At 46.6% G+C, this 24560-nt stretch overlaps 1 protein-coding gene across 1 annotated transcript; it reads right to left on the minus strand.

Annotated features, from left to right (window-relative positions):
• Positions 1-4816: 4816 nt before the first annotated feature.
• On the minus strand, positions 4817-19096 carry LOC149859680 (uncharacterized). Its single transcript, XM_090057976.1, has 6 exons — positions 18942-19096; positions 13828-13907; positions 12590-12701; positions 10841-10947; positions 6932-7046; positions 4817-5040 (listed from the first exon to the last, which is right to left on the minus strand). The coding sequence occupies exons 1-6, from the start codon at positions 19018-19020 to the stop codon at positions 4850-4852; spliced, it is 684 nt and encodes a 227-aa protein (XP_089914102.1). The 5' UTR covers positions 19021-19096; the 3' UTR covers positions 4817-4849.
• Positions 19097-24560: the final 5464 nt, after the last annotated feature.

Raw genomic sequence — 24560 nt, forward strand, 5'->3', positions numbered from 1 at the left:
GAGGTGCACTGGCACAAGCAGGCCCCCTTTCAATCCTGCTCAACTCAGTGGCTTTTCTATGGACATGGCATTGAGAGAATCCAGCATGCCAAGTGCGTTGTGGGACTGGGTTGGGACTTGGAGGCCTATTTGAGGGAAAGGAGTAAGCTGGTAAGAGGGAAACCTGTGGAGGTGGGTGGATTCAAAGGGGGATTCATCTCCACCAGTATATCTGGCCTGCTCCTGGGCTGTGGGGTCTTGCTCGAGGCTCTGGAGCCTAGTCAATAAGTGAGAGGTGGGGAGAAGGGAATGGGATGCACTACTGGGGCCATTTGCAAAAACTGCCTGCACCAGTACCAGCAGGGAATGGGTTAGGCAGTGCAGAGCCCCCAGATGAGCTTCCTGGAAGCTGGGGATTTTCCACTTTTGGAGAAGTTCCATACCTTCTGCAACCCAGATGGTACACCAAAAAGGGATCTCCAATTGAAGGGATCAGAGCAGGTGCACAAGCTCTGTGAGAGGTGTAGATACCTTCCTTCCCCTGTAGACCACCAATGGGGACTTAACCATATACCTTTTAATGAGAGAACAGTAGTAAGAACATAACATGTATAAACCAGAGGGTATAGGGGACACTACAACACCCCAAGGGGGGCAGGATTCAATAAAGGTTAGGCACTTACAATCCTAGAAATATTTATCCAGTTGACAAGAGACAGGTTTAACAAAATATAAAACACAAACAGCAGAACAAACAATACTGGTTAGCAAAATATAAAATGCACAAAATACAAAATGTCAAATAACAAGAAAAGGTACCTGGAGTGGGGGAAAAGAGAAAACATAATGACCCCTTTTCCACTGCAACAAGAATTTCTCCCTGTCAGTTCACTCACCCCAGCTGACACGAACTCAGATCTCCCACATGGCAGGCAGAAACTCTACCACAGCCACCAGAGCTGGTACTTTCCACACTGCTAGGGGTTTTGACCTTCCAGGAGCCCCTGCCTCACCTCGTTTCCTCACCTCTTGATGAAGCTGGGGAACCTCTCCTGCTGGCTGCAGCCTCTCACAGGGGGGATTCTGGAGCCCAGAGGGCAGCCTCTCCTGCCAGCCGCACACTGCACTGCTGAGGGTCCAGCTGCTGCCTGCAGGTCCCAGTCCTTCAGGTTCTTCTGGGGCACTGCTCTCACCCCGCTGGCCCAGCTCTTGCCAGCTCTTTGAAACTCCTTCCTCATGATCCCTCACAGGTCTCCCTGAGTCAGCTGCATTGCCCCTTTTATCCCCCTCCAGATGACCCAAGGGGCCAATCAGGGGACATGGAGGGTGAGTGTCTGGGGCCTGATTGGTGAGGAAAGGGAATCCCAAGCCCTCCAATCATCTTTTGCATGTTCAAAACCCCTGGGCCAAATCATTACCAGCTAGCCCATCACTTCCTGGGGGCTGGTGCTTTTCCACTTTTGGAGAAGTTCCATACCTTCTTTCCTGCCCTACTCCACATAGACCCTCCACTCCTGCTCTTCTCTTTTAAATCCTTCCCTAGAAATCTTTCTCCCATCAAAGGGTTAATTCTTCTTTTGATGATACTTTATTTGTCCCCCACACAGACCCCCATTTCCCACCCCACTTTGCTGCTAATATAGGTAAATACTTTCCTGGGTGATTATAAAGATCATACACCATCTACCAAGTTCTGTTGGTAACAGCTTCCTTTGAGGTAGAAAAGGGTTGCTACATGTAGAATTTTTCCATGTGTGCAGCCAAACTTAATCCCTCTCCTCCTGCCTGAAGGGCAGCAGTGAAAGCCCTGGCTCACCTTTAAAGGCAGCAGCTTGAAATTTAATGTGTCATGTCTTGCCATAACCCCCTTCATAGTAGTTTCATAGTAGCTAGAGTCGGAAGGGACCTAGGTAGAACATCTAGTCCGACCCCCTGCCTTGGCAGGAAAGAGCACCGGGGTCAGATGACCCCGGCAAGGTGCTGATCTAACTTCCTTTTAAAAATCCCCAGGCTAGGAGCCTGCACCACTTCCCCTGGAAGCTGGTTCCAGGCCCTAGCCACCCTGACTGTGAAGTAGCGCCTCCTAATATCTAATCTAAACTTACCCTCCGCCAGCTTGTGACTGTTATTCCTGGTCACTCCTGGCAGCGCACGGGGGAACAGGGACTCCCCCAATACCTGCTGATCCCCCCTGACCAGTTTGTAGCAGGCCACAAGGTCCCCCCTTAACCTTCTCTTGTGGAGGCTAAACAGGTTCAGGTCCCGTAGCCTCTCCTCATAAGGCTTGCCCTGCTGACCCCTGATCATACGAGTGGCCCTCCTCTGAACTCTTTCCATATCGTCTACGTCCCTCTTGAAGTGTGGCGCCCAGAACTGGACGCAGTACTCCAGCTGCGGCCTGGCCAGTGCCGCATAGAGGGGGAGGATCACCTCCCTGGACCTGCTCGAGATGCATCTGTGGATTCATGACAGGGTACGGTTGGCCTGCTTGACTGCCTCCCCACACTGCCGGCCCATGTTCATCGTGGAGTCAATGACGACTCCAAGATCCTTTTCCGTCTCCGTGCTGGCAAGAGGGGAGTTCCCCAACCTGTAAGTGTGGTGCCGGTTCTTCCTCCCCATGTGCAACACCTTGCACTTATCAGTGTTAAACCCCATCTTATTCTCATCCGCCCACCGTTGCAACCTGTCAAGGTCAGCTTGTAGTCTATTGCACCCTTCTAGTGCACCCACATCCCCCCACATCTTAGTGTCATCAGCAAACTTGAACAGGGTGCTTTCTACCCCCTCATCCAAGTCACTGATGAAGATGTTGAACAGTGCGGGCCCGAGGACCGAGCCCTGCGGAATCCCACTGCCCACGTCCTTCCAGGTCGAGAAGAACCCATCCACTACCACCCTCTGGGTGCGGCCCTCCAACCAGTTAGCGACCCATTTGACTGTGTGGGCATCGACACCACAGTCTCCCAGCTTTTTGATGAGGACAGGGTGAGAGACAGTGTCGAAAGCCTTCCGGAAGTCCAGAAAGACTACATCCACAGCAACCCCTGCGTCTAATGATTTGGTGACCTGATCGTAAAAGGCCACCAGGTTGGTCTGACAAGACCTGCCACTGATGAACCCATGTTGGTTGCCCCTGAGCATGCATTCCCCTGCAAGGCCCTCCTGGATGTGTGCCAGGATAATTTTTTCAAAGAGCTTACCCGGGATTGAGGTAAGACTACCTGGCCTGTAATTTCCCGGGTCCTCTTTTTTTCCCTTTTTGAAGATAGGGACCACATTGGCCCTCTTCCAGTCCTCCGGCACCTCACCAGAGCACCACGAGTGCTCATAGAGCCGCGCCAGGGGTCCCGCAATGACCTCGGCCAGTTCCTGTAGAACCCTAGGGTGAAGATCGTCCGGACCAGCCCTTCACTACACTCTGTGAAGAAATGTCTGTTGCAGTCCAACACCTGGCAGATCTCACTCAGATGTGGAAGTAACTCAGTGAAGTGTTGGATGCTCTGTCAAGATATTCAGGAAGGCTAACTTTCATTTTATGAATTTGAATAAGAGATGTCCTTTTAATTCTAATGACCACAGGTCTAATGAAACAACAGCTTTGATATTATTTGCCTAGTGTGTTTTGTTTATATGTTTAATATATAATGTAGCATATTAATGCGCATTCCAATAAAGTTATATTTGGCTTTGCTTTCAACTTTAACTGAATAATGTAGCCCTAGACCCCTAGCACAGGGGTTGTCAACCAGGGGTACATGTACCCCTAGGGGTACTTGGAAAAGTCCTTGGGGGTACATGCAGGTGGGTGGGGACAGAATACCACCATCCACTACCCTGTGCCACCACCTCCCAGGAGCAGGGCTGGTGGGGAGGGGCATCCCTCTGTGGGCCACTGGTGGGACACAGGGCAGAGGAGGAGGAGCTCACTCATGGTGGCTGCTGCTGGCATCCACCAGTCCACACCGCCACCACTACCTGCTGCCCCATACCACCACCATATACCACTTTCCCATGGCTAGTTGCACATGTGGCTCTGTGGGCTCCTGACAGCCAGGACACAATTGTCAGATGCGAGGCCTGTCAGCAGCCCATGGAGCCGCATGTGTGACCAGCCGTGGGAAACTGGGGTGCAGCAGTAGCGCAGGAATCGTGGGTGGTGGTGGCAGTGTGGAGTGGTGGGTGGCCCAGTGGCTGCCACATGCAAGTCCCCCCACTCTGTGTCCAGCCTCTACCACCAAAAGGTTAGAAACCCCCTGCCCTAGCACATTAGGAAAGCTTCTAGTTTCTTTTTAACTGGAGAAACTATCCATCAGGATATCTGTGATGATGCACCCCTTTTTCTAACACCTAGATCTTCACATTCTTTGCATCATAAGTTTTTGTCGTATTTGAAAGGCAGTACCTTCCATAACTAAAAGTATTTTCTTGAACCCAGAGCAAGAGTTGTATTGCAAGAATGCCCCTTTCGCATCATGGATGATACACTTAGGCATGGGAGAAGTCAATGCTACCACTGTATGTACTCTGTTTATTCCAAGGCTTTATCTCAAGGGCTGTCAAATGAGTATTTTTGAGCAAACTTATATTATATGAATATTTTCTTTACCAAACATATCTTTATCACATGTGCTTGGATATAGACAGTGAACTATATATAAACTACATATTTAAAGAACTCTAGAGCTGAAACTTATGCAAATTTTAGATGCATTTTTGATTTTTCCCCCTGATGCTCATACAACTGATGCTCATACAGCTAAGTGATAATCCATCAGTTTCTCTGTGAATTGATTAAACCAAATTACCCTGCTTTCAAAATAAAATAGGCCTCCACTCTGTGCTTCAAGTTTATTGGATTTGCTGGTATCTAGTTACCACAAATTATACAATCAAAATCTTTGTCATGTTTGTGCAACACATCCAACCCTTCTTTGGCAAGTTCTCCAAGAAAGGTATCTATGTGGTGTTTTTCAGCAGAGGCATCAGCTATGGTCTCCCAGCAGGTTACATTAGGAGGGAAGTAAGCAGATGCAACTCCACTTATAGCAGTTGATGCAGCTGGAAAGAAAAAAGCAGAATAATTACTACCCTGAAGCTTGTAGTCTAGGCACAGTAAATGAGTTTGGGTGATACTGTTATCCAGCTGTATTCATCCTTATGGAGTAAAGTTCAAGAATATATCTTCTACCTAAAATAAAGCTGTTCTTCTTTTTTGGATCCTAAAAGTTGTTCAGACTGATTTTATTTGTGTAACTGCCTTAGGGCCTCAATCTCTTCTACTCAGAACAAAAGAAATTTCCACAGTCAACAGTGGATGCTGGAAAGATGGGTTTTCAGTTAAGTTACTGAACTAGAGCTCAAAAGGCCTAGGTTCAGTTCAGATGGGCATGTGTTGTGTGGCTTGACTTTTCTCTGAAATTAGAAATGTGCCTCATTTCTAATATGGGGTTAATAACATTTTATTTCCTGGGCCAGTGACTGTTTTATACTATGTGCATGGGCCAGGGGCAGGGAATTATTTTAGGTGGAGGGCCACTTACCGAGTTTTGGCAAGCTGTAAAGGGCCACATGGGCATCCCCGCCCCTTGATAAATGACCCACCCCCAGTACTCATTTTGTGACGGAAAGTCCCACCCCCTAACTTCTGACCTTTGCCACCAGAAGTCCCTCCCTTTGCCCTCAGAAGTACTTCTTTCAGCAAAGGGTTTTGCCATCTCAGAACCAAAAAAGTACCAAATTATATTCTAAGGAGTGAATATCTACAACATTCATTAATTTGATTTCAAAAAATATTTTTGTCCAGATTTACATGTGTTGGTGCAGTGCACATAGAGGTGATTGCACAATAGCTTAAAATAAAGTCTTACTCTTGTATATTGTGAAGGGGTGGGTATAGGTTTGTTGGAGGGCTATGGGTGTATTCATATGTGGGGTGAGGGAGCATGTGGTTGTATGTGTGGATATGTGAGGTGTGGGTGGGTGTGGGGTTTGTAGGGGATTGTGTGGGGGGAGAGGGTGGCTGGGATGTGTGAGGGGGTGTGGGTGTGGGGGTCTGTGTTGAAGGCAATGCAAGGGGAGGTGTGGGTGAACATGTATGGTGAGGTGTGCATGTGGGACTTGCCCTAAACATACACACACACACAAACACACACACACACACACACTGCCCCTACCTACATACACCCCCCCACCACTGGCATGGCCCTATGCTCCTGGTCCAGTGATGCAGCCAGGAACCTTGTGGTGCTGAAGCAGGGTGGGGGCAGGAACCACGGAAACGGCTGGGGGTGGTGGGGCTGGGTGTCTGTCTTCTGCTGCTGGTTCCCTCTGGGTCCTACTGCCCCTAGCTCCTGTCATCTTTGACAGATGGCCAGGAGCAAATAAATATTAATTTACTAATTTTTTTAGGGGCCTCACAGGCCAGATAGATTGGTCTGGCAGGCCGGATCCAGCCCATGTGCCATATTTTGCCCACCCCTGGCATAGGCAAAGATTAACATTATGTGTCCCCAAGTTCAGGGGCCATTAAGCACTGGTGCAGTATAAATGGTAATCACTCTCACTTTATTCCATGCATTAATCGAAACATACTATATGCAGTAGTTACTACACATTTAGTTTAGTACTTCTTTAATGAAATACTAATTAAATGCACAGTATCTATAGTTTGCATTAATGCACAGTAGTTACTGTGCAGTAGCTCCTGTGCAGTTTTTTTTGTTATGGTTACTGTACAGTAGCCTAATAACACTGTGCAGTAGCTTATTGATATGATTTTTGATGAACATGCTATTTGCAGTATTATTAGGGTACCACGCAGTAAGCATCTCATGTAGATGCACCCACTATTTCTAAACAAGCAGTACTTTAAACCAGTACAAGTGACTATATCAGGATAGCAGCTTATTAAATGATTTTTTAAACAAAAAATGTGTTCAGAAGTGCTTACGATTGCAAACAGCTAGCCTGTTTCCGCCAACTAGCTGTGTTGTCCACGAAAACCCAGTAGAACTTCCACATTGCTCATATATCCTGCTTCTTCTTAGAAATCCAAAGTCATAATCCTTATAGAGAAACATAGAAAGTAATTCAGTAATATAGGTTACTGAATCAAGTTTATTGCAAGGAGAAGTAGTTCTTTGAATTTCAGTGAAAGTATGTGCTTATAAAGTTGCTCATGACTACATGATTGCAGAAGTATGGCTTTAGTTTGTATATACATGCAGTTATATGTCAGTTGTTACCATATGAATTGGAGAGAACCAAAAGAAAGAAAAAAGAATTTTTAAGAGATTTGAAATGCTGGTCTTGTCTATGTTTAAAGGAGTGGTCTCCAACCTTTTTAAGTAGGAGATCATCTTAAGCAACCCAAGATCTAACATGCACCACCACCACTACCCCGCTCCCCCTCACCCAGCTCCCCCTGTGGAACTCTGTGGAAAGGGAAGGAGGGGGCAGATTGAGGCAGAGAGAGAAAAAATTATTTGGGGGTGCATCTTCCCAGCAAGTAAGTCAAGTACTTCCCACCCAGCCGGAGCCCTACTCAACTTACCCCTGCTCCTGCCTCTGCAACACTGTCCCTCACCACGGGGACCCTGATCTAGCCCCTGCCCCTTCCCTCCCTCATGGACTGACCTGCTGGGCTAGAGCATGTGCATACATGCACGCAGGCACTCAGCCCCCTACCCCAGCCTCAGATTGACTCCAGGAGGATCTGAGATCTACCAGTGGTTGGTGACCACTGATTTAAAGGGTCTTGCTGGCATAGCTATGCCAGTAGAGCTAAACCAACAAACTTTCCTAACCTATGTGGGAAATCTATTTTATATTGGCAAAAGAGTTCTTTTCTCAGAAGAGCAAATGAATTAACTGTGTACAGACACCAGGAATAATTTATTAGTTTTTTAATGCTAAAATATGCAAGCCATTTGCTGACAGAGTCAGTGAGAAGTGAGGACAAAAATAATCAGCCCCACAGCTAATATGGTTATGTCAAAACTTTGAATGTAGACCACTTCTGTGACAGATGAAGGGAGGAAGGAAATAATGAATGCTATGGTTATAGAATAACTGTAAATTTGGGGAGGAAATATTAAGAAGAATTGATAGTGTGTGAGTATCCACTAGGATATAGAGTGAAAAAAAGTTAAATATCATGGCCACATCCAGACAAGTGAGCATGTGCCTGTTGTGGCATCTCAAAGTAGTTTGAGAAGCTGCAAGAGACATACTGGAAATGAAAAAATGTTCCCTGCACTGCATATTTGCAGCGCAGACTTTAAGGTTAGGGACAGACATTACACATAAACTGGGTTAAGTAATCAGAAACTGGTTTAAACCTGTAACAAAACATAAGTTTAGTGCACATAAACCAGTTTCAAAATGGCTGAAACTGGTTTAAGAGATATCTGGTTGAATGTAGTATCAGCCTTAACTGATTTGGGTCAAAACAATTTATGCAATGTCTGTCCCAGACCCCTTCCTGGTTTAAGTTAAACCAGAGTCCCCCAGTATCCCAGATGCTTTGCAGCCCTAGGCTGGGCTCTGGGCTCCAGAGAACAGGCTGGCCCCGCCCCTCTCCTCCCTAGCCAGAGATCTGGGGGAGACTGCAGGCATAGCAGAGTCTTGCCTGGATTCCCTTGCTTCTCACTGCTCAAGCAAGGATTCCCCCCTCCTTCCCATCTCCCACAGCACAGACCCCAGCCCCTTGGACCCTAGACATGTGGTATGCTAGCTAATGCTGAGAGGTGTGTGTGTGTGTGTGTCTCCAATTTCACTGGGACAGGACAAAGGCAGACAGGACAGTGTCCACCTAAGGCTTTTTGGAGCTAATCAACAGGTCAGCTGGTAATGTCCCTCTGTTCCTTCCTTGGAAAAAGCTGTTTAAGAAGAGCTTGAACTAATAAGAGCGATTTTTGTTTTGTTGATAAGCTGATAAACACTGTCAGATTTGTAGATAATATAAAAAAACAGAGAGAGGGACATTTAAAAGCTCAGTATCATCAACAGATGCATGCATTGCAACACCCCCAGCCCTTTGCCTCAGAGTGATAGCCCAGGGATGGGGTCTGGCAACACTCCCACCCCTTGAGCAGTGAGTGGGAAAAAGCCTGAGATGGTGCAGGCAGAGTGGGGGTTTAAACTTCAACCTAAACAGAGGTCCTGCTGAGGCCTAGCCCTGCTCCCCCTCAGCTCAGCAGTGTGGAAGGGAAGAGATTGCGGCTTTAGCACCTCCCACCCCTTGACTTCAAGCCTGAGCCACTGCAGGCATGTGCCTGCATTTCTTCAGTCCAGAGGGAATGTCTGTGTGGTTGAAAACTGGTTCAACCTAGGCAGGTTAGACTAACCTGAAAAGATTGAATCAATTCAGGCACAGGCTTTTTGAGTGTCTGTCCCTAATCTAAATTTGATACCAGGAAATCCTGGTATCAAAAAAAAGTAACCATGCTGCAGCCTTACCCTGCTCCTGTTTACTCCAGCATGTCCTGGAGGGAGCAGCAGCAACATGTGGCAGCCATAGAGACGCTCTGGCCAGGTGCTAAAGCGTCTCTCTGGCGGACCCAACCTCTAGTTGCCTCTGGGCATGCCCCAGGAGCGCAGCCTGTGTTGCTGCTTTTTTTCAGCGTGCATTTTTTTTTTTTTTGATAAAGGGATTTCCCAATATCAAATTTAGAATTGGCCCTACAAATATACAGCACAGGGAACAGTTTTTCATTCCAACCATGCCTCTTGTGTTGTCTCAAACTGCTTTGAGAGGCCATAAAAGGTGCATGCTCACCTATCTGGACATGGCCCATGATTCCAATGATCTGACTCAAGCAGGGAGTATAGTGTTAAAATTAGAGCAAAAAAGAGCTTGTCTAATTTTTCTCTTATTTATACAGGCAGTCCTTGACTTACAACTGTTCGGGTTACAACAAATGTCACTTGTGACCTTTGTAAATTATGATAGTGTTCAAGGTTCCGATAAAGTTTCAACTGTACAACACTGGACACAGCTGTCTCCAGCTGGTAAATCTGTTGTGGTGGGATATGGGGGCAGGGGGAGCGGATCCAAGCCCCCCATAGCGAGGGAGGGATTGGGGCTGGGGCTGGGGCTGGGGCTGGGGCTGGGGCAGGGGCTGGGACAGGGACAGGGACTGCCCAGCCGGGGCGGGGGGGGCATGAGGAGAAGGTGGGGCAGCTTCTGCCACTGCACACCGCTGGTCCAGGAGGGCATGGGAAGCGGGGAGGTCCCCCAGATCTGTGCAAGGTGGGCAGGGCTGGGACTGCACCAAGCTGCGCTCCAGGTGGGCAGCAGAAGGCGGTAGGAGCAGGGCCTATTCTCTCCTGCTGTTCACCAAGCCAATTAAACAAAGATTAGATTAAGGGTAAATTTCTGATCTGCTTACTCAGGCCTGGATTTTCTAATAGGAGTTAGATGACTAAATAACTTTGAGAAGCCGGCTTCAGATATAACTGTAGTGGGTATAATAAAAGTTCTAGAATAAGAATAGAAAGTTTAAACACACGAAGTCTCTCACAGTGACTCTCAACCAGGGTGCTGTAGCATCCTGGGGTCCCTGCAGATCGTCTTGAACAGTGCCATACAGTGTGAGGAGATAAGCAGATAAGTGCAGGCCTTGGGCTTGTCCCTGCCCAGCTGATCCCTAACCACAACTGCCCACCCCTTTGCAAAGAGGTAGCACTGTTATATATAAATTAGTTTTTGAAATTGGGTGCTACTCAGTTCACAAAATTTATGGAGGGGTGCTTTGCATCTCATGCAGGGTGCCTAGTCCAAAAAGGGTGAGAGCCACTGGTCTAGTATGTTAAGGAATGAAGTTGCCATAATGCTGATAGTAACAATATATATTACCTGGTTGCACATTGGCTTGCAGTAGTGGACATGGCCAATGCTGACACACACCAGACCACCATTTGGAGGGGCCAGAGGAAGGGAGCACTTGTCTAGTGCCTTGCAAGCTTTAGAATGAGAACATAATGCATATCAAATATTGGCAGTGACAGCAGTTTCACAGAATTATGCAATGACTGGAAGAAATTGTAGGGGTACAATTTGAAATTAGAATCAATCCAAGCCAAGGACTTCATATTCTTCCATGCTCTTGTTCAGTCTTGCTGTTTGAATCACAAAGGAGACACATTTTGGCAAGATGATCATTTTTTGTCAAAAAATGATTCTTCGTTGAGAAACTACGTCTAACAGAAAATCTGGGACCTTCCCCAGCTATACTTTTGTGTTTTAAAGTTTATAATGTTGCCTTTGGCTCAAGTTGTCATTTACATCCTGTGCACGTAAATTTGATAGCTTCACATTTAAAATAATTCAAGTGGAATACAGTCTTATAGAAAACATGATAAGATGCCCATACCGAATTCCAGAAACCTACTTATGAAGCTAGTCTTATGTCTTACAACAAAAAGGGCCAGAAATATCTCTTTTTAAATTAAATCCGACTGATGCAAAACACTAACCCCCCGCAAAATATAACCATCGCTTAAAGTCATAGTCCCAGTTTGGTGAACTCTTATCATTAAAAAAACCCATGCATGGGGGGGGGGGGCGAGGTGTGTGCGCATGTGCATGTGTATGTTTATGCATTGGACCACCAAGTAACATCTGAATTGCTTCTGGAACTGAAGCTAGGCTGTTTAAAGTAAACATGGATGCATTTTGCAGTGTAGAAAGCAAAGCTGTGAGTGTTTTGGGAAAAGGCTTGATGGAGGAAAGGAACAGAACTGCCACCAAAACTGTGGCATATGCCATTCCAAGAGATCTGGACCCAGTGCCATCTTAAGAGCTCCAAGTCCCCATCCATTGGTGCTGAAAAAAAGGCATGTGACAGATACCCCTGGACAGGACAGAATTGTTCAGGGACACAAAATAATGAGGGAACCAGAGCAGGAGCACACAATCACATGAAAAATCAAATTACACAAAACATGGAATGGGCCAGCATATGCGTGCAAGCACAATCATCGCAATAACTATCACATAATTAAACATGGTGTGGATCCCAATCAACACTGTGCCAAGGGCTTCTAAAATCTTTAAGGCAGCCCTGCCAAGGAATATAAGTATCTGAAAGGAAACTATGTGCCATGTCAGGCCCATAGCCAGCCAAGCAAGGATGCACATGCACATCTGTGTGTAAACACATTCGACAAAGAGCCTGCTCTGGAGTATCTAGGGAGCAGCGAGGACTGACAGGTCCAGGCTTTTGCACCTTGCTAAGGGTGAGGAAACCTGTGAAATGATCTTCCTTATCTCTTCAATGACCGTGCTGCTATACAAACTGAGGCTTGATCCTTTTAACTTCCTTGACTAATGGCACAGACGTATATGCAATCTCATAGTCCCAGATATCCAGCAGTATGTTGGCACTGAATTCCCACTGATCCCTGTAGATTTCTCCTAGTGCTTCCACAAGCATCTGGTACCAGCCAAGACCAGGAAAAGGGGGCTCAAGAAAGCTCAAGGGAGTTGGACTTGGGGCCTTGAGGCAAGTCCATCACTAATGAGGTCCAAAGGATTTATCTGTGTGCTACAGCATGAATGCATTTAAGATAAAAATTAAGAGTGTTTGCCATTGTATGTCCTCACCTTTTGCCTGAACTTCTCGCAGGAGCTCAAGTACATGTTGCACTCTCCATGCCAGGGCATTGATTTTATTTCTGCTTTGGGGAAGCATTTCCTCAAAGCACTGGGAAAATGTCTACAGAAGGAGAAAAAGGAGGACAATTGGTAGGAAAGATTTTGAACATCAGTAAGGAGAGCAACAGCAAGCATTCTTTTTATTACCAGTATATTACATACTATAATGAACTTATGCTTAAAACATGTCTGTATAAACTAATTTACATGCCCCGCCTCCCCTGTATGCAGACACGAGGTTATTATACCTCGTGCATGATGGGATATTGATCTTTGTTGTAGTATATACAGTAAAACCACATTATAACCAGCCCATCAGGGACCAGGAGAAAAGTTATCTAAAAAAGGGAGTTTGTGATATTGATATTACTCATTTTACTGCTTCATAATCATGAAAAAAACACTTCTGGCTGTTGGGATTTTTAAAAATTGGAAGTTGTTATAAACAGGGTTTGTTATATTGAGATTGTACTCCATATGTAAGTACTTACGCTAAGGAACAGATCCAAAGCAATCACATTACCTCCATATATATTCTCTAGATTAGCGTGGTGCCGGAAGATCTGCATGTGTTGTGAGTAGAAGGAATGGAACCCCTCCCCACAGAACAGCAGCAGTTTTTTGTGGCCTATATGTTACCTCCCTGTGGAGAGAAGTGTCCCTAGGGTACAATCAAATGTATTTACATCTCTCTCTGCTCTTTCTCTATGTCTAATCCATGGTCCAAGTGTAATCTTGCCATCCTGCCCCTCCATCTACTCCACATTTTTCACTGCCTTGAAGGATCTCTGCATGATTTGACCCTAATACTGGAGCTAGCCTATATAAAGATAAGACATGATTCCCTGAGCAGACTCCAACCAGTCACACAACTGCAGAACATGTTGTACAGTTTTACAGCTGGTATGTACTGTAGGACTTTGTGACTAAAGGTAATAGCTCTGCTGAGCTAGCAGGGATATTCTTCATTTTACTCTAGCTAGAAGACAGTAGTTCGACTTATCTAATTGCTCTTTTCTCTATGTAGCCCTGTCAGATGTAGTTAAAAATGGAAGGAGCTCTCTGATGCCATCTACTGATGATCTGGAAGAGAAGTGGCAAAAGACACATGCATGCACACAGGTGAACACAAAAACACACCCCTCAGATCTAACGCTATCTAGTATATAAGAGCAGAGTTTTTTTACCTTTAGCTGCTGAGTCAAACTGGTTAAATTAGCATTTTTACAATCATCATGATCATCAATGACTTTTGTCTGAAGACAATCTAAAAACAGAGAGGCCAGTATATCACATATTAATGCTTCTAAAAACCCACAGCCTAGTTCTTTCTGCATATTGACAAGTCATAATAGAACATTTAAGGACGATGCCTGGGATGGTGGATTGTTATATTTCTTATATGGACAACCCTGAAAGGCTTAGAGGGCCAATAGCAACTACTCACCAGAGTATAGCCTGGAAACATATTTGAAAGAAATATGTCCTTTAATTGCAGACTGGAGGATACAGCTTTAAATGGCCATGTGAGAAACTGAAGCTGCTTAAACTTGCACTGGAGACTGATTATGTTCTTAGGTTTAAGTGTAGAGCTATAAATATCCCTTAGAGCTACCTATACTCATCTTCCTACTAAGCAGCATGAAACACTGTGGATGCATCTACACAGGACATTTACTGTGTAGATTAATTAGTTCTGTAGTAAACATCTCATGTATAGAAGTGTAACCCTATTAGGCCACAGGAAACTAATAAACTCCATAGCAAGGTAGTACTTGTAAATACAAGTACTATTCTGCTGTGAAGTTTTTTACTGTGCAGCAGCACATGTGTAAAAGCTGGCGCAGATGGCTGGAGCCAGCTGCCTGCTGGCAAGCCCCACACTGGAGCACCCTGGTGTCCCAGCCAGTCCCTCCACAGCACATTGAGTTGGGCAGAAGCATCCCCAGGCTGCCAGGCTGACCCCCCCAGATCCCCTGCCAGCCAGGGCTGCTCTGACCTGGCTCAACACACTGTTGTCTAATAGCACATGCAGATGCACCCTGCCAGTCACAAAGCAGAGACTGCTTGTTGACATTTTCTTGATGAAAGGAAAGATGGAGAGCAGAAAAGTAGAGACCCTGGGCTTCAGAAAAGCAGACTTCAACTCACTCAGGGAACTTATGGGCAGGATCCCCTGGGAAGCCAGACTAAGGAGGGGAGGAGTCCAGGAGAGCTGGCTGTACTTCAAAGAAGCCTTACTGAGAGTGCAGGAACAAACCATCCCTATGCACAGGAAGACTAACGAGTATAGCAGAAGACCAGCTTGGCTTAGCAGGAAACACTTCAACAAACTAAATCACAAAAAGGAAGCTTATAAGAAGTGGAAACTTGGACAAATGACTAGGGAAGACTATAAAAGCATTGCTCAGGCAAGCAGGGATGAAGTCAGGAAGGCCAAAGCACAATTGGAGTTACAGCTAGCAAGGGCTGTGAAAGGTAACAGGAAGGGTTTCTACAAGTCTGTCAGCAGCAAGAGGAGAATCAGGGAAGGTGTGGGTCCCTAACTGAATGGAGGGAGGGGGCAACCTTGTGACAGAGGATGCAGAAAAGTCTGAAGTGCTCAATGCTGTCTTTGCCTCATTGTTCACAGGCAAGGTCAGCTCTCAAACTGCTGCACCAGGCAGCACAGTGTGAGGAGGAGGTGAGCAGCCCTCAGTGGTGAAAGAACAGGTTAGGGACTATTTAGAAAAGCTGTGTACAAGTCCATGGGGTCAGATGGGATGCACCCAAGGGTGCTGAGGGAGTTGGCTGATGTGATTACAGAGCCACTGGCCATCATCTTCAAAAACTCATGGCAATCAGGAGAGGTCCTGGATGATTGGAAAAGGGCAAATATAGTACCCATATTTAAGAAAGGGAAGAAGGAGGATCCAGGGAACTACAGACTAGTCAGCCTCACCTCTGTCCCTGGAAAAATCATGGAGAAGATCTTCAAGCAATTCATTTCTAAGCACTTGGAGGAGAAAAAGGTGATTAGGAACAGTCAGCATGGATTCACCAAGGTCCAGCCTGATTGCCTTCTAGGATGAGATGACTGACTCTGTGGATGTGGGGAGACTGATGGATGTGGTGTAACTTGATTTTAGCAAGGCATTTGATACAATCTCCTACAACATCCCTGCGGGCAAGCTAAGGAACTATGGGCTGGATGAGTGGACTGTAAGGTGGATAGAAAACTGGCTGAAGCATCAGGCTCAGTGAGTAGTAATTAATGGCTTGATGTCTAGTTGGCAGCCAATAGCAAATAGAGTGCCCCAGGGTTCAGTCCTGGGGCTGGTTTTGGTCAGTGTCTTCATCAACAACCTGGAAGATGACATACAGTGCACCTTCAGCAAGTTTACACATAACAACAAGCTGGTGGGGAGTAGTAGATACACTGGAGGGTAGGGCTAGGATTCAGAGTGACCTAGACAAACTGGAGAATTGAGCCAAAAGAAATCTTATGAGGTTCATCAAGTACAAGTGCAAAGTCCGGTACTTAAAATGGAATAATCCCATGCACCTGTACAGGCTGGGGGCTGAGAGGCTGGGCAGTAGCTCTGCAGAAAAGGACCTGGGGGTTACAATGGACAATAAGCTGAATATGACCCAACAGTGTGCCCTTGTTGCCAAGAAGGCTAATGGCATCCTGGGCTGTATTGGTAGGTATGTTGCCAGTAGGTCAAGGGAAGTGATTATTCCTCTCTATTCAGCACTGGTGAGGCCACATCTGGAGTACTGTGTTCAGTTTTGGGCCCCTCACTACAGAAAGGATGTGGACAAATTGGAGAGACTCCAGCAGAGGGCAACAAAAATGGTGAGGGGGCTGAAGTGCATGACTTATGAAGAAAGACTGAGGGAAGTAAGCTTATTTAGTTTAGAGAAGAGGAAGCTGACAAGGGACTTAATAGCAGCCTTCAGCTACCTGAAGGACGGTTCAAAAGAGGATGGAGCTAGACTGTTTTTAGTAGTGGCAGATGATAGAACAAGGAGCAATAGCCTCAAGCTGCAGCAAGGGAAGTTTAGGTTAAATATTAGGAAGAATTTTCTCACTAGGAGGGTTGTAAAACACTGGAACAGGTTACCCAGAGAAGTGGTGGAAGCTTCATCCTTGGAGGTTTTCAAAACCTGGCTAAACAAAGCTTTGGCTGGGATGAGATAGTTGGGGCTGGTCCCACTTTGAGCAGGGTGTTGGACTAGATGACCTCTGAAGGTCCCTTCCAACCCTACCTTTTTATGATTCTATGATTCTATGTTCCTTAACCATAACTGAGCCCCAGACTCTACTACCTTCCAGTTCAGGGAATTAGCGGGGGAAGCCTTTTTGAGACAACTTCCTTAGAATTTTGAACCTCTTCCAAGGAAAGCACAAAAAATGTAGTAAAAAATAGCACATCTGGTGTTTTTAGTCAACAGTCTAGTAGTTACAGCACTTGAGCAGGAAACAAAAGACTGAAGGTCTTGTCACTGTCTTTTTCCTCAAATGGGTTTTGAACCTATATCTTCTACTTCTAAGCAAAATGCTTGAACTATGGAGCCACAACCTCTGTAGCACTAAAGCATCTCTTTTCTTTGGTTGACAGTGATCTAGTTGGCGTCTGAAAGAGAAGAAGACAGGGGAGCCAGATGGGAGCTGAGCTGGCAGGACTGTGGCTCAGTAAGAAAGACACGGGCCTGAAAAGGAAAGACTCTAAGTACTACTCCCGTGCACAGAGAAGACAGAAGTAAACCTTCTGCTATCATAACATTTCATTCAATAATACCAAAAACCCAAACACCAGTAGGGGCTACTGCCACAGCTTCAGACTCCTTAAGCCATGCTCATCACCAAACCATGCTCCTTCTGCTTAAGACTCCTTCTCACCCCACAAATTTTCTCCTCCCAGCTTCCCAGTGTACTAGCTTCAACAGGAGTAGTTGGAAGTATGATCAGCAATGTGTTTCTGTGGCCTAATGGTTAGACTGCATGGCTAGAAAGTTAAGAGATATACCCTCAGATCCCTTTTGGGTGAGAGAGTATTTAGAAGTTTGGTCTCCCACTTGCTCAGCAAGCATCTCAACCACAAGGCTCGAAGACAAAAAGGCTCCCATTCTGTTAAGCCACAGATGGGAATAATTTTCTGTGACTAACATTTCTAGGATAGATATGGAGATTACGTAGGTGGAATCCACTCACAACAAAGCATAAGGGGCTCATTCTGAGCCAAAAGAGTAAACTACTTGCAGGAGGAGTAAGAACTAAACAAATCCATGAAAGTGTCTCCAAATGTCAGGTAATGAGTACTGTAGAGTGCCAAGTTTGGGTCTGAGGGGCACTCCCTCTAAGACCTACCTTTGGACTCACTGCTTTCCATGAAAAGAACTAAACAAAATCTGTTTCCTTAAAGTTCTTCTTTCTTAAAGGTCACAAATATAAGATTATATAAAAGTTTAAAACAAGCAAACATTACTTGTCAAATAAATAATGACAGTATCTAGCAGCTAGGAACACATTTTGACTGAATTTGTCCAAACACAGATTTTTATGGGTGTATTTGAACAATCATTGTATAACATAAGAAATTAATAGCACAGTCAAAGTAAGCAATTTATGAAGAATCTCTAGGCTGAAAACCATGTGAACACAAGAGTTGGAAACCCCCAGCACACATAGCAGAGCATGCCACGTGAGGCCATTTTGCTCAGCATACCATAGGTGCCTGGGCTCTGGGCAGCTGCTGCTAGCCACAGAGCCTAGGCTACTTGCAGCAGGTGGCCAGGAGCTACGAGTCCTGCTGCAAGCATCCTACCCAGCCTGGGCTGGCTGTAGCTGGGAGGCTGCCAACAGCTGCACCAGTCTGCACATCCCCAGCCAGGCTCCATAGTGGCAGTGACTACACGTGTGCCTTGGAGTGCAGGGCAGGGAAGGAGCTGGGGCAGTGCAACCCTGGCTCTTCCCCTGCTGTCCACCCAGAGGCACATGTACAACTGCTGCCAGCAACAAGGATCAGGCCTTTCACAGCTCCCCTGCAGTCTGCCCTTGGTATGCCAAGTTGAGGGTTGGGGTGATTCTGGCACTCCAGCCAAAAATGTTGCTGACCCCTGGTCTAACAAGTGTAGCTAAGGATGTTACTTTTCATATAAAAACAAATGACGTGGGTGCTCAAATAGCTGTTTTAGACACACCGCTATCAATTTAGATGCCTAAATATGGCAATAGCTGCCTTCTACTAAGGGTCCAAATTTTTTTAAAAATATGTTTCCTTTAAGGTAATAGTAGTAAAGACTAGTCATAGCTTACCTGCACCAAACCATAGTGCAATCATGAAAAACAGCATACTCCAAGGGCTGTGAGAGTGGCATTTCATTGCTGCTAGCATAGTTAAAGGAGTAGTTTGACTTCTTTGCTTATGAAGTCAAAAACTGAAATTCAGAAACTGGGGACAAGGCTACAGTTAAATTACTGGTTATTTACATTGTGGTTTGTCCAAAGTTAACAAGGTAAAAATAATTACAGAGTATGCACACACATTACCTAAGTATACACATTACCTAAGCTGTTGGGAAACCACTTGAAACCCTGCCAGGAATATCCAGGCAAAATTTCTCAACATGGTTGTGGGTAGGTAAATCTGCAGTGCCTGCTTGTTCTGCCAAAAGAATTGGCAAATCCTTTGACTAATTAACTGTTCTGCTATAAATATCTTCATCATTTTTTATCATCTGCCAAACTACAAATGCTGCCTGCATTGTCATCTCTAAAAAGAAAAGGAACCAGAAAAATAATTGGTTCAGCAACAGGTGTTTTCACTTGCTTTAGAGCTACTGGACCAGCAGAGATAACAGTAAAGGAAGGTAACTAGGTCAATTGATCAGTTGTATTGAATAAATCATCCAATGCAGTTAGCCCTGCAAGACTGGTTCACCACTGCCTGGTACCTTTTGTATCTGGTTACACCAGGGCAAAGTAGATAAAATATTACATGTGGGGAAGTCGAGGTGCGGGAGCGGGGAAGCGGGGAGATGGATAGGGTGCAGAAGGAGTGGGGAAAAGGGGAGGGGAGTAGTTCATCTTTTAAGCATGTTTTGCAGATATCTAAATGGCTACATGAGGTCCAATCGAGCGGAGAATCTTTTGCTTTGTCTGTGAATAATACACAAAATTATCCCCTTCTCTACTAATTTATTGCTAAGTATTTGCCAAGCAGTTCACATGGTTTTCAGCCTAGAGTCTTCATAAATTGCTTACTTTCACTGTGCTATTCATTTCTGATGTTATACAATGATTGTACAAATACAATCCTGTTTCCTGGCCTGGTTTTGTTTTGGGTTTTTTTATCCACTCATTTGATACTGTAAATGGCGTGTTCTTTTCACTGAGGTGTAGTCTTTAGCCTTCCCTTTTTCACTGAATCTTACAATGCATTATACACAGTGACCAGCTTAAACATGATGGATGAAGGGTAACATCTAGTGGTTCGAGCATGCTCCTGAACCCACAAAATGGGTCTTGCCACAAAGTCTCTCAATCCCTGCACTGGTGAACTATCTGTATTTCACACATAGCCTTCCACCAGCCCTTTTTTAATGAAAAAAACTGTAGCTGTGGCACTTAGTGTTAAACTTAACTCTGTTACCACATATTAGGTATGCAGAGGTATTTATGCAGTCCAAGTTTTCCACAGCATCCCCACCATAATTCACATAAGCCTGCCATGGAGCAAGGGCCTTTGGTTGGACCATTTTCTCTACCATAATTGCAAAAAACAGCTATGTGCTGTGCTGCTGACCTATAAAAAAAGACTTAGTTCCTCAAGAGCATACATGAGGAATCAACAAAATTAAAAATAGAGCAAAATTCAGGAGCATTGGAGGCCTTTTACCTTCTCCGATCACCCACACAAAAAATTGGAGCAAGGGTTATGGCAGCCCAAGTATGCTACCTCTCCCTCCCCCATCATTTCTTGGTGGATTCCATTCCTTGGGGACACAAAAGCTCCTCCACATGCTTGAGAGTTACATCGAGAGCAGGATCCCAATCTAGAGCCTCAGGACATATGTACCTACTAGCTATAGGGCCTGGCTGTAAAGTGAAGGGGCTCCAGATATGAAATACAAAAACTGAAGGGAGTTTATGAATTAGGAGCAAGTTGGACAAATTTAACAAAGCTGTCTTCTTGATTTCTGTATTTTTTATGGTCAACAATTGCAGTTGCTGCTGCTTCTGCTGCTGTTCCCGAAGTCCCAGTGGCACTATCTGAGACAGGAGTTCAGCAAGTGGCTGAAAGGAGGTGAGAGGAGAAAAAGGAACAAGGAGGAAATGATGACAGACCTGGCTGCCTCATAGATTTCATAGACATTAGGGCTGGAAGGGACCTCGGGAGATCATCGAGTCCAGCCCCCTGCCCAAAGGGCAGGAAGTCAGCTGGGGTCATAGGATCCCAGCAAGATAAGCATCCAATTTACTCTTGAAGGTGTTCAATGTAGGTGCTTGAACCACCTCCGCTGGCAGGCTGTTCCAGACCTTGGGGGCTTGGACAGTAAAGAAATTCTTCCTTATGTCCAGCCTGAAACGGTCTTGCAGGAGTTTGTGACCATTCGACCTCGTCATCCCATGGGGCGCTCTGGTGAACAGACGTTCCCCCAGATCCTGGTGGTCACCCCTGATAAACTTATAGGTGGCCATCAGATCACCCCTGAGCCTGCGCTTTTCCAGGCTAAAGAGTCCCATGGCTCTCAGCCTGTCATCGTAAGATCTGTTTTCCTGACCTCTGATCATGTGTGTGGCTCTCCTCTGGACTCTCTCAAGCTTCTCCACATCATTTTTGAATTGTGGAGCCCAAAACTGGAAGCAGTACTCCAGCTGCGGCCTCACTAAGGCCGAGTACAAGGGGAGAATGATGTCCCGGGATTTGCTCGAGAAGCATCTATGGATGCACGCCAGCATTTTGGTTGCTTTACTAGCCGCAGCATCGCATTGGAGGCTCATGTTCATCTTGTGGTCAATGATGACCCCCAAGTCTCTTTCTTCTGTAGTGCTAACCAACATAGCACTGCCGAGCCTATAAGGGTGCTGCAGGTTTTTCCTCCCAAGGTGGAGAACCTTGCATTTTTCAGTGTTAAACACCATCAGGTTCTCGTCTGCCCATTTGCTGAGCTTGTCCAGGTCAGCCTGGATCACCCGCCTATCTTCTGGCGTGGATGCTTTGCCCCAAAGTTTGGTGTCATCGGCGAACTTGGCCAGTCCACTCCTGACTCCAATGTCCACATCGTTAATGAAGATGTTGAACAGTATGGGTCCCAGGACAGAGCCTTGAGGGACCCCACTGGTTACAGGGCACCATGATGAGTGACTGCCATCAATCACAACCCTCTGGGTCTGACCACGAAGCCAATTTCCCAGCCAGCGGATCGTGGTGGAGCCAAAGCCACAACTGGGCAGTTTGGCCAAGAGGTGATCATGGGATACCAGATCAAAAGCTTTTTTGAAGTCAAGATATATGACATCACTCTCTTCTCCCTTGTCCAGGTGATAGGTCACCTGGTCATAGAAGGAAATGAGATTGGTCAAACAAGACCTACCCGCAACAAACCCATGCTGGCTGTCCCTTAGAATGTTAGCCTGGGCCAGTCCCTCAAGGATGGCCTCCTTAATAAACTTTTCTAAGATCTTCCCCAGGATAGAAGTCTGGCTAATGGGCCTGTAGTTAGCCGGATCCACTCTCTTCCCTTTCTTGAAGATTGGCACCACATTGGCCTTCTTCCAGTCTTCGGGCACTGCACCAGAGCCCAGGAGTTTTCAAAGATCCGTGCCAGGGGCTGGGCTATGACGCTCGCCAGCTCCTTGAGTACCCTGGGGTGTAGGTTGTCAGGGCCAGCTGACTTGAAGGTATTCAGCTTCTCAAGGTGTTCCTTCACGAGGTCAGCATTGATGGAGGGTAGGGGATCCCCCTCACCCAGATTTCCCTGTCCCATAGCAGGCATGGGCATCCCGTGTGACTGATGAAAGACTGACGCAAAGTACCTATTTAATAGGTTGGCTTTTTCCTGGGCGTCAGTTGTCAGTTGCCCCATCTGGTTTAGCAGGGGTCCAACATTGCCCTTGCTTTTCCTCCGGCTCCCCACATATCTGAAAAAGGACTTCTTGTTGTTGATAAGATAGTTGGAGTTCAGTTGCAGGCTTGGCTTTCCTGGTTTCCTCCCTGCAAGACCAGACCAGCGCAGCATAATCCTCCTTGGGGGTGAATCCCGTCCTCCATCCTTTGTAGGCTTTCCTTTTTAGCCACAGTAGGTCCGCTAGGTCTCTGGAGAGCCAGGGGGGCTGCTATGCCTTCTTGCTGCCTTTCCTCCGTGTTGGAATAGATTTAGCTTGTGCACTGAGGATCGCTTCCTTGAGAAGCAACCACTCTTCTTGAACTCCCATCTCCCTGGGGTCATGGTCCCTGAGGGCCTGACTGACTAGCCTCTTGAGCTTGTCAAAGTCGGCTTTTCTGAAGTCAAGGACTTCTGTGTTGCTGACTGACTTGCCAGCTTTACGGCGGATGGTGAAGGTGATCAGCTCGTGGTCGCTGTCACCCAACTTCCCATCAATCACTAGGTTGCTGATTAGGTCGTCCCCTGTAGCCAGTACCAGGTCAAGCAGCGCTTTGCCTCTCGTTGGCCCATAGACTTCTTGAGTCAGGTAGAGGTCATCCACACACGAGAGAAAGCTTTGCGCCCACTCGGATTTTGCTGAGTGATCTTCCCACGAGATGTCCGGGTAATTGAAGTCACCCATGACAACCAAGGTCCTGGAGTAAGCGGCCTCAGTCAGTTCCTGGGTGAACTCCTGGTCAAGCTCGGGACTTTGAGTGGGAGGTCTGTAGTAGACTCCCACCGTTGTGTCCCCTGTGCCGAATTCCCCACGAATTTTTACCCAGAGGGTCTCTAGCTGTCCATGCCGGTCGCCAACATCAGCTTGCAGGGACATGTAGCTTTCCTTCACATAGAGAGCTACACCCCCGCCCCTTTTGTCAACACGATCCCTCCTGTACAGGGTATAGCCCTCTATACCCGTGGTCCAGTCATGGGTGGAGTCCCACCAGGTCTCCGTTATCCCAATGACATCGTATTTCTTTGCACTGAGCAGGAGGACGAGCTCATCCTGCTTGTTGCCCAGGCTCCTGGCATTAGTGTACAGGCAGGCAAGTGTCCCCTTGGGGGCTCTTGCCTTGCCCACAGATTGTGCCAGGGCTGGGGCAGGGGTGGGCTCCCTTAAGTGCCCCTTTAAGTGCCTTGGTCCGCTGGCTTTGCAAGGGCCATTCAGCGGGCCAGCAGGGGCAGTAGTCCCCCCGTCCCCCAGCGGGCTTAGTTTAAAGCCTGGTGGAGCAGGTCAGCCAGCTCATCTAAGAAGAGAATGGTGGATGAAGGACAGAAGCATGCTAGGATGGAGTTCCATCATGACTGCTGTGCTGACCTAGTCAGGAAGGGACTGCTCAGGCCAGGCATGCAGTGATCTTCTAAGAAGATTGGAATATCAAAGTCACTAGAGCAACCATGGGGGGTAGACCGTGGTAGACTATGGAGAGGAACGGGGCAAGAAAACAGTAATCTATCTCAGCCATCAGTAGTATATAGGCTCACCACCCTTCAATGCAAATGTGACAGGCGGGCGGGACCAGAATCCCCTCCCCTTAACCCCTCCCTTTCCCCTTGTATGATGTGTGACATCACCAGCCCCACCTCCTGACCCCAGGCATGTGATGTGTGACATCACCAGCCCCAGCCCCCTGACCCCAGTCACATGGTATGTGACATCATCAACTCTGCCCCCACCCCAGTCACGTGGTGCGTGACATAAGCAACTCCACCCCAACCCCCAGCCACGTGGTGTGTGACACCAGCACCACATGGTCCATGACATCAGAAGGACAGCCCATGC

The sequence above is a fragment of the Crocodylus siamensis genome, chromosome 7 (genome assembly GCF_052110815.1).
Source record: "Crocodylus siamensis isolate JL-2025a chromosome 7, ASM5211081v1, whole genome shotgun sequence".
Taxonomy (NCBI): Eukaryota; Metazoa; Chordata; order Crocodylia; family Crocodylidae; genus Crocodylus; species Crocodylus siamensis.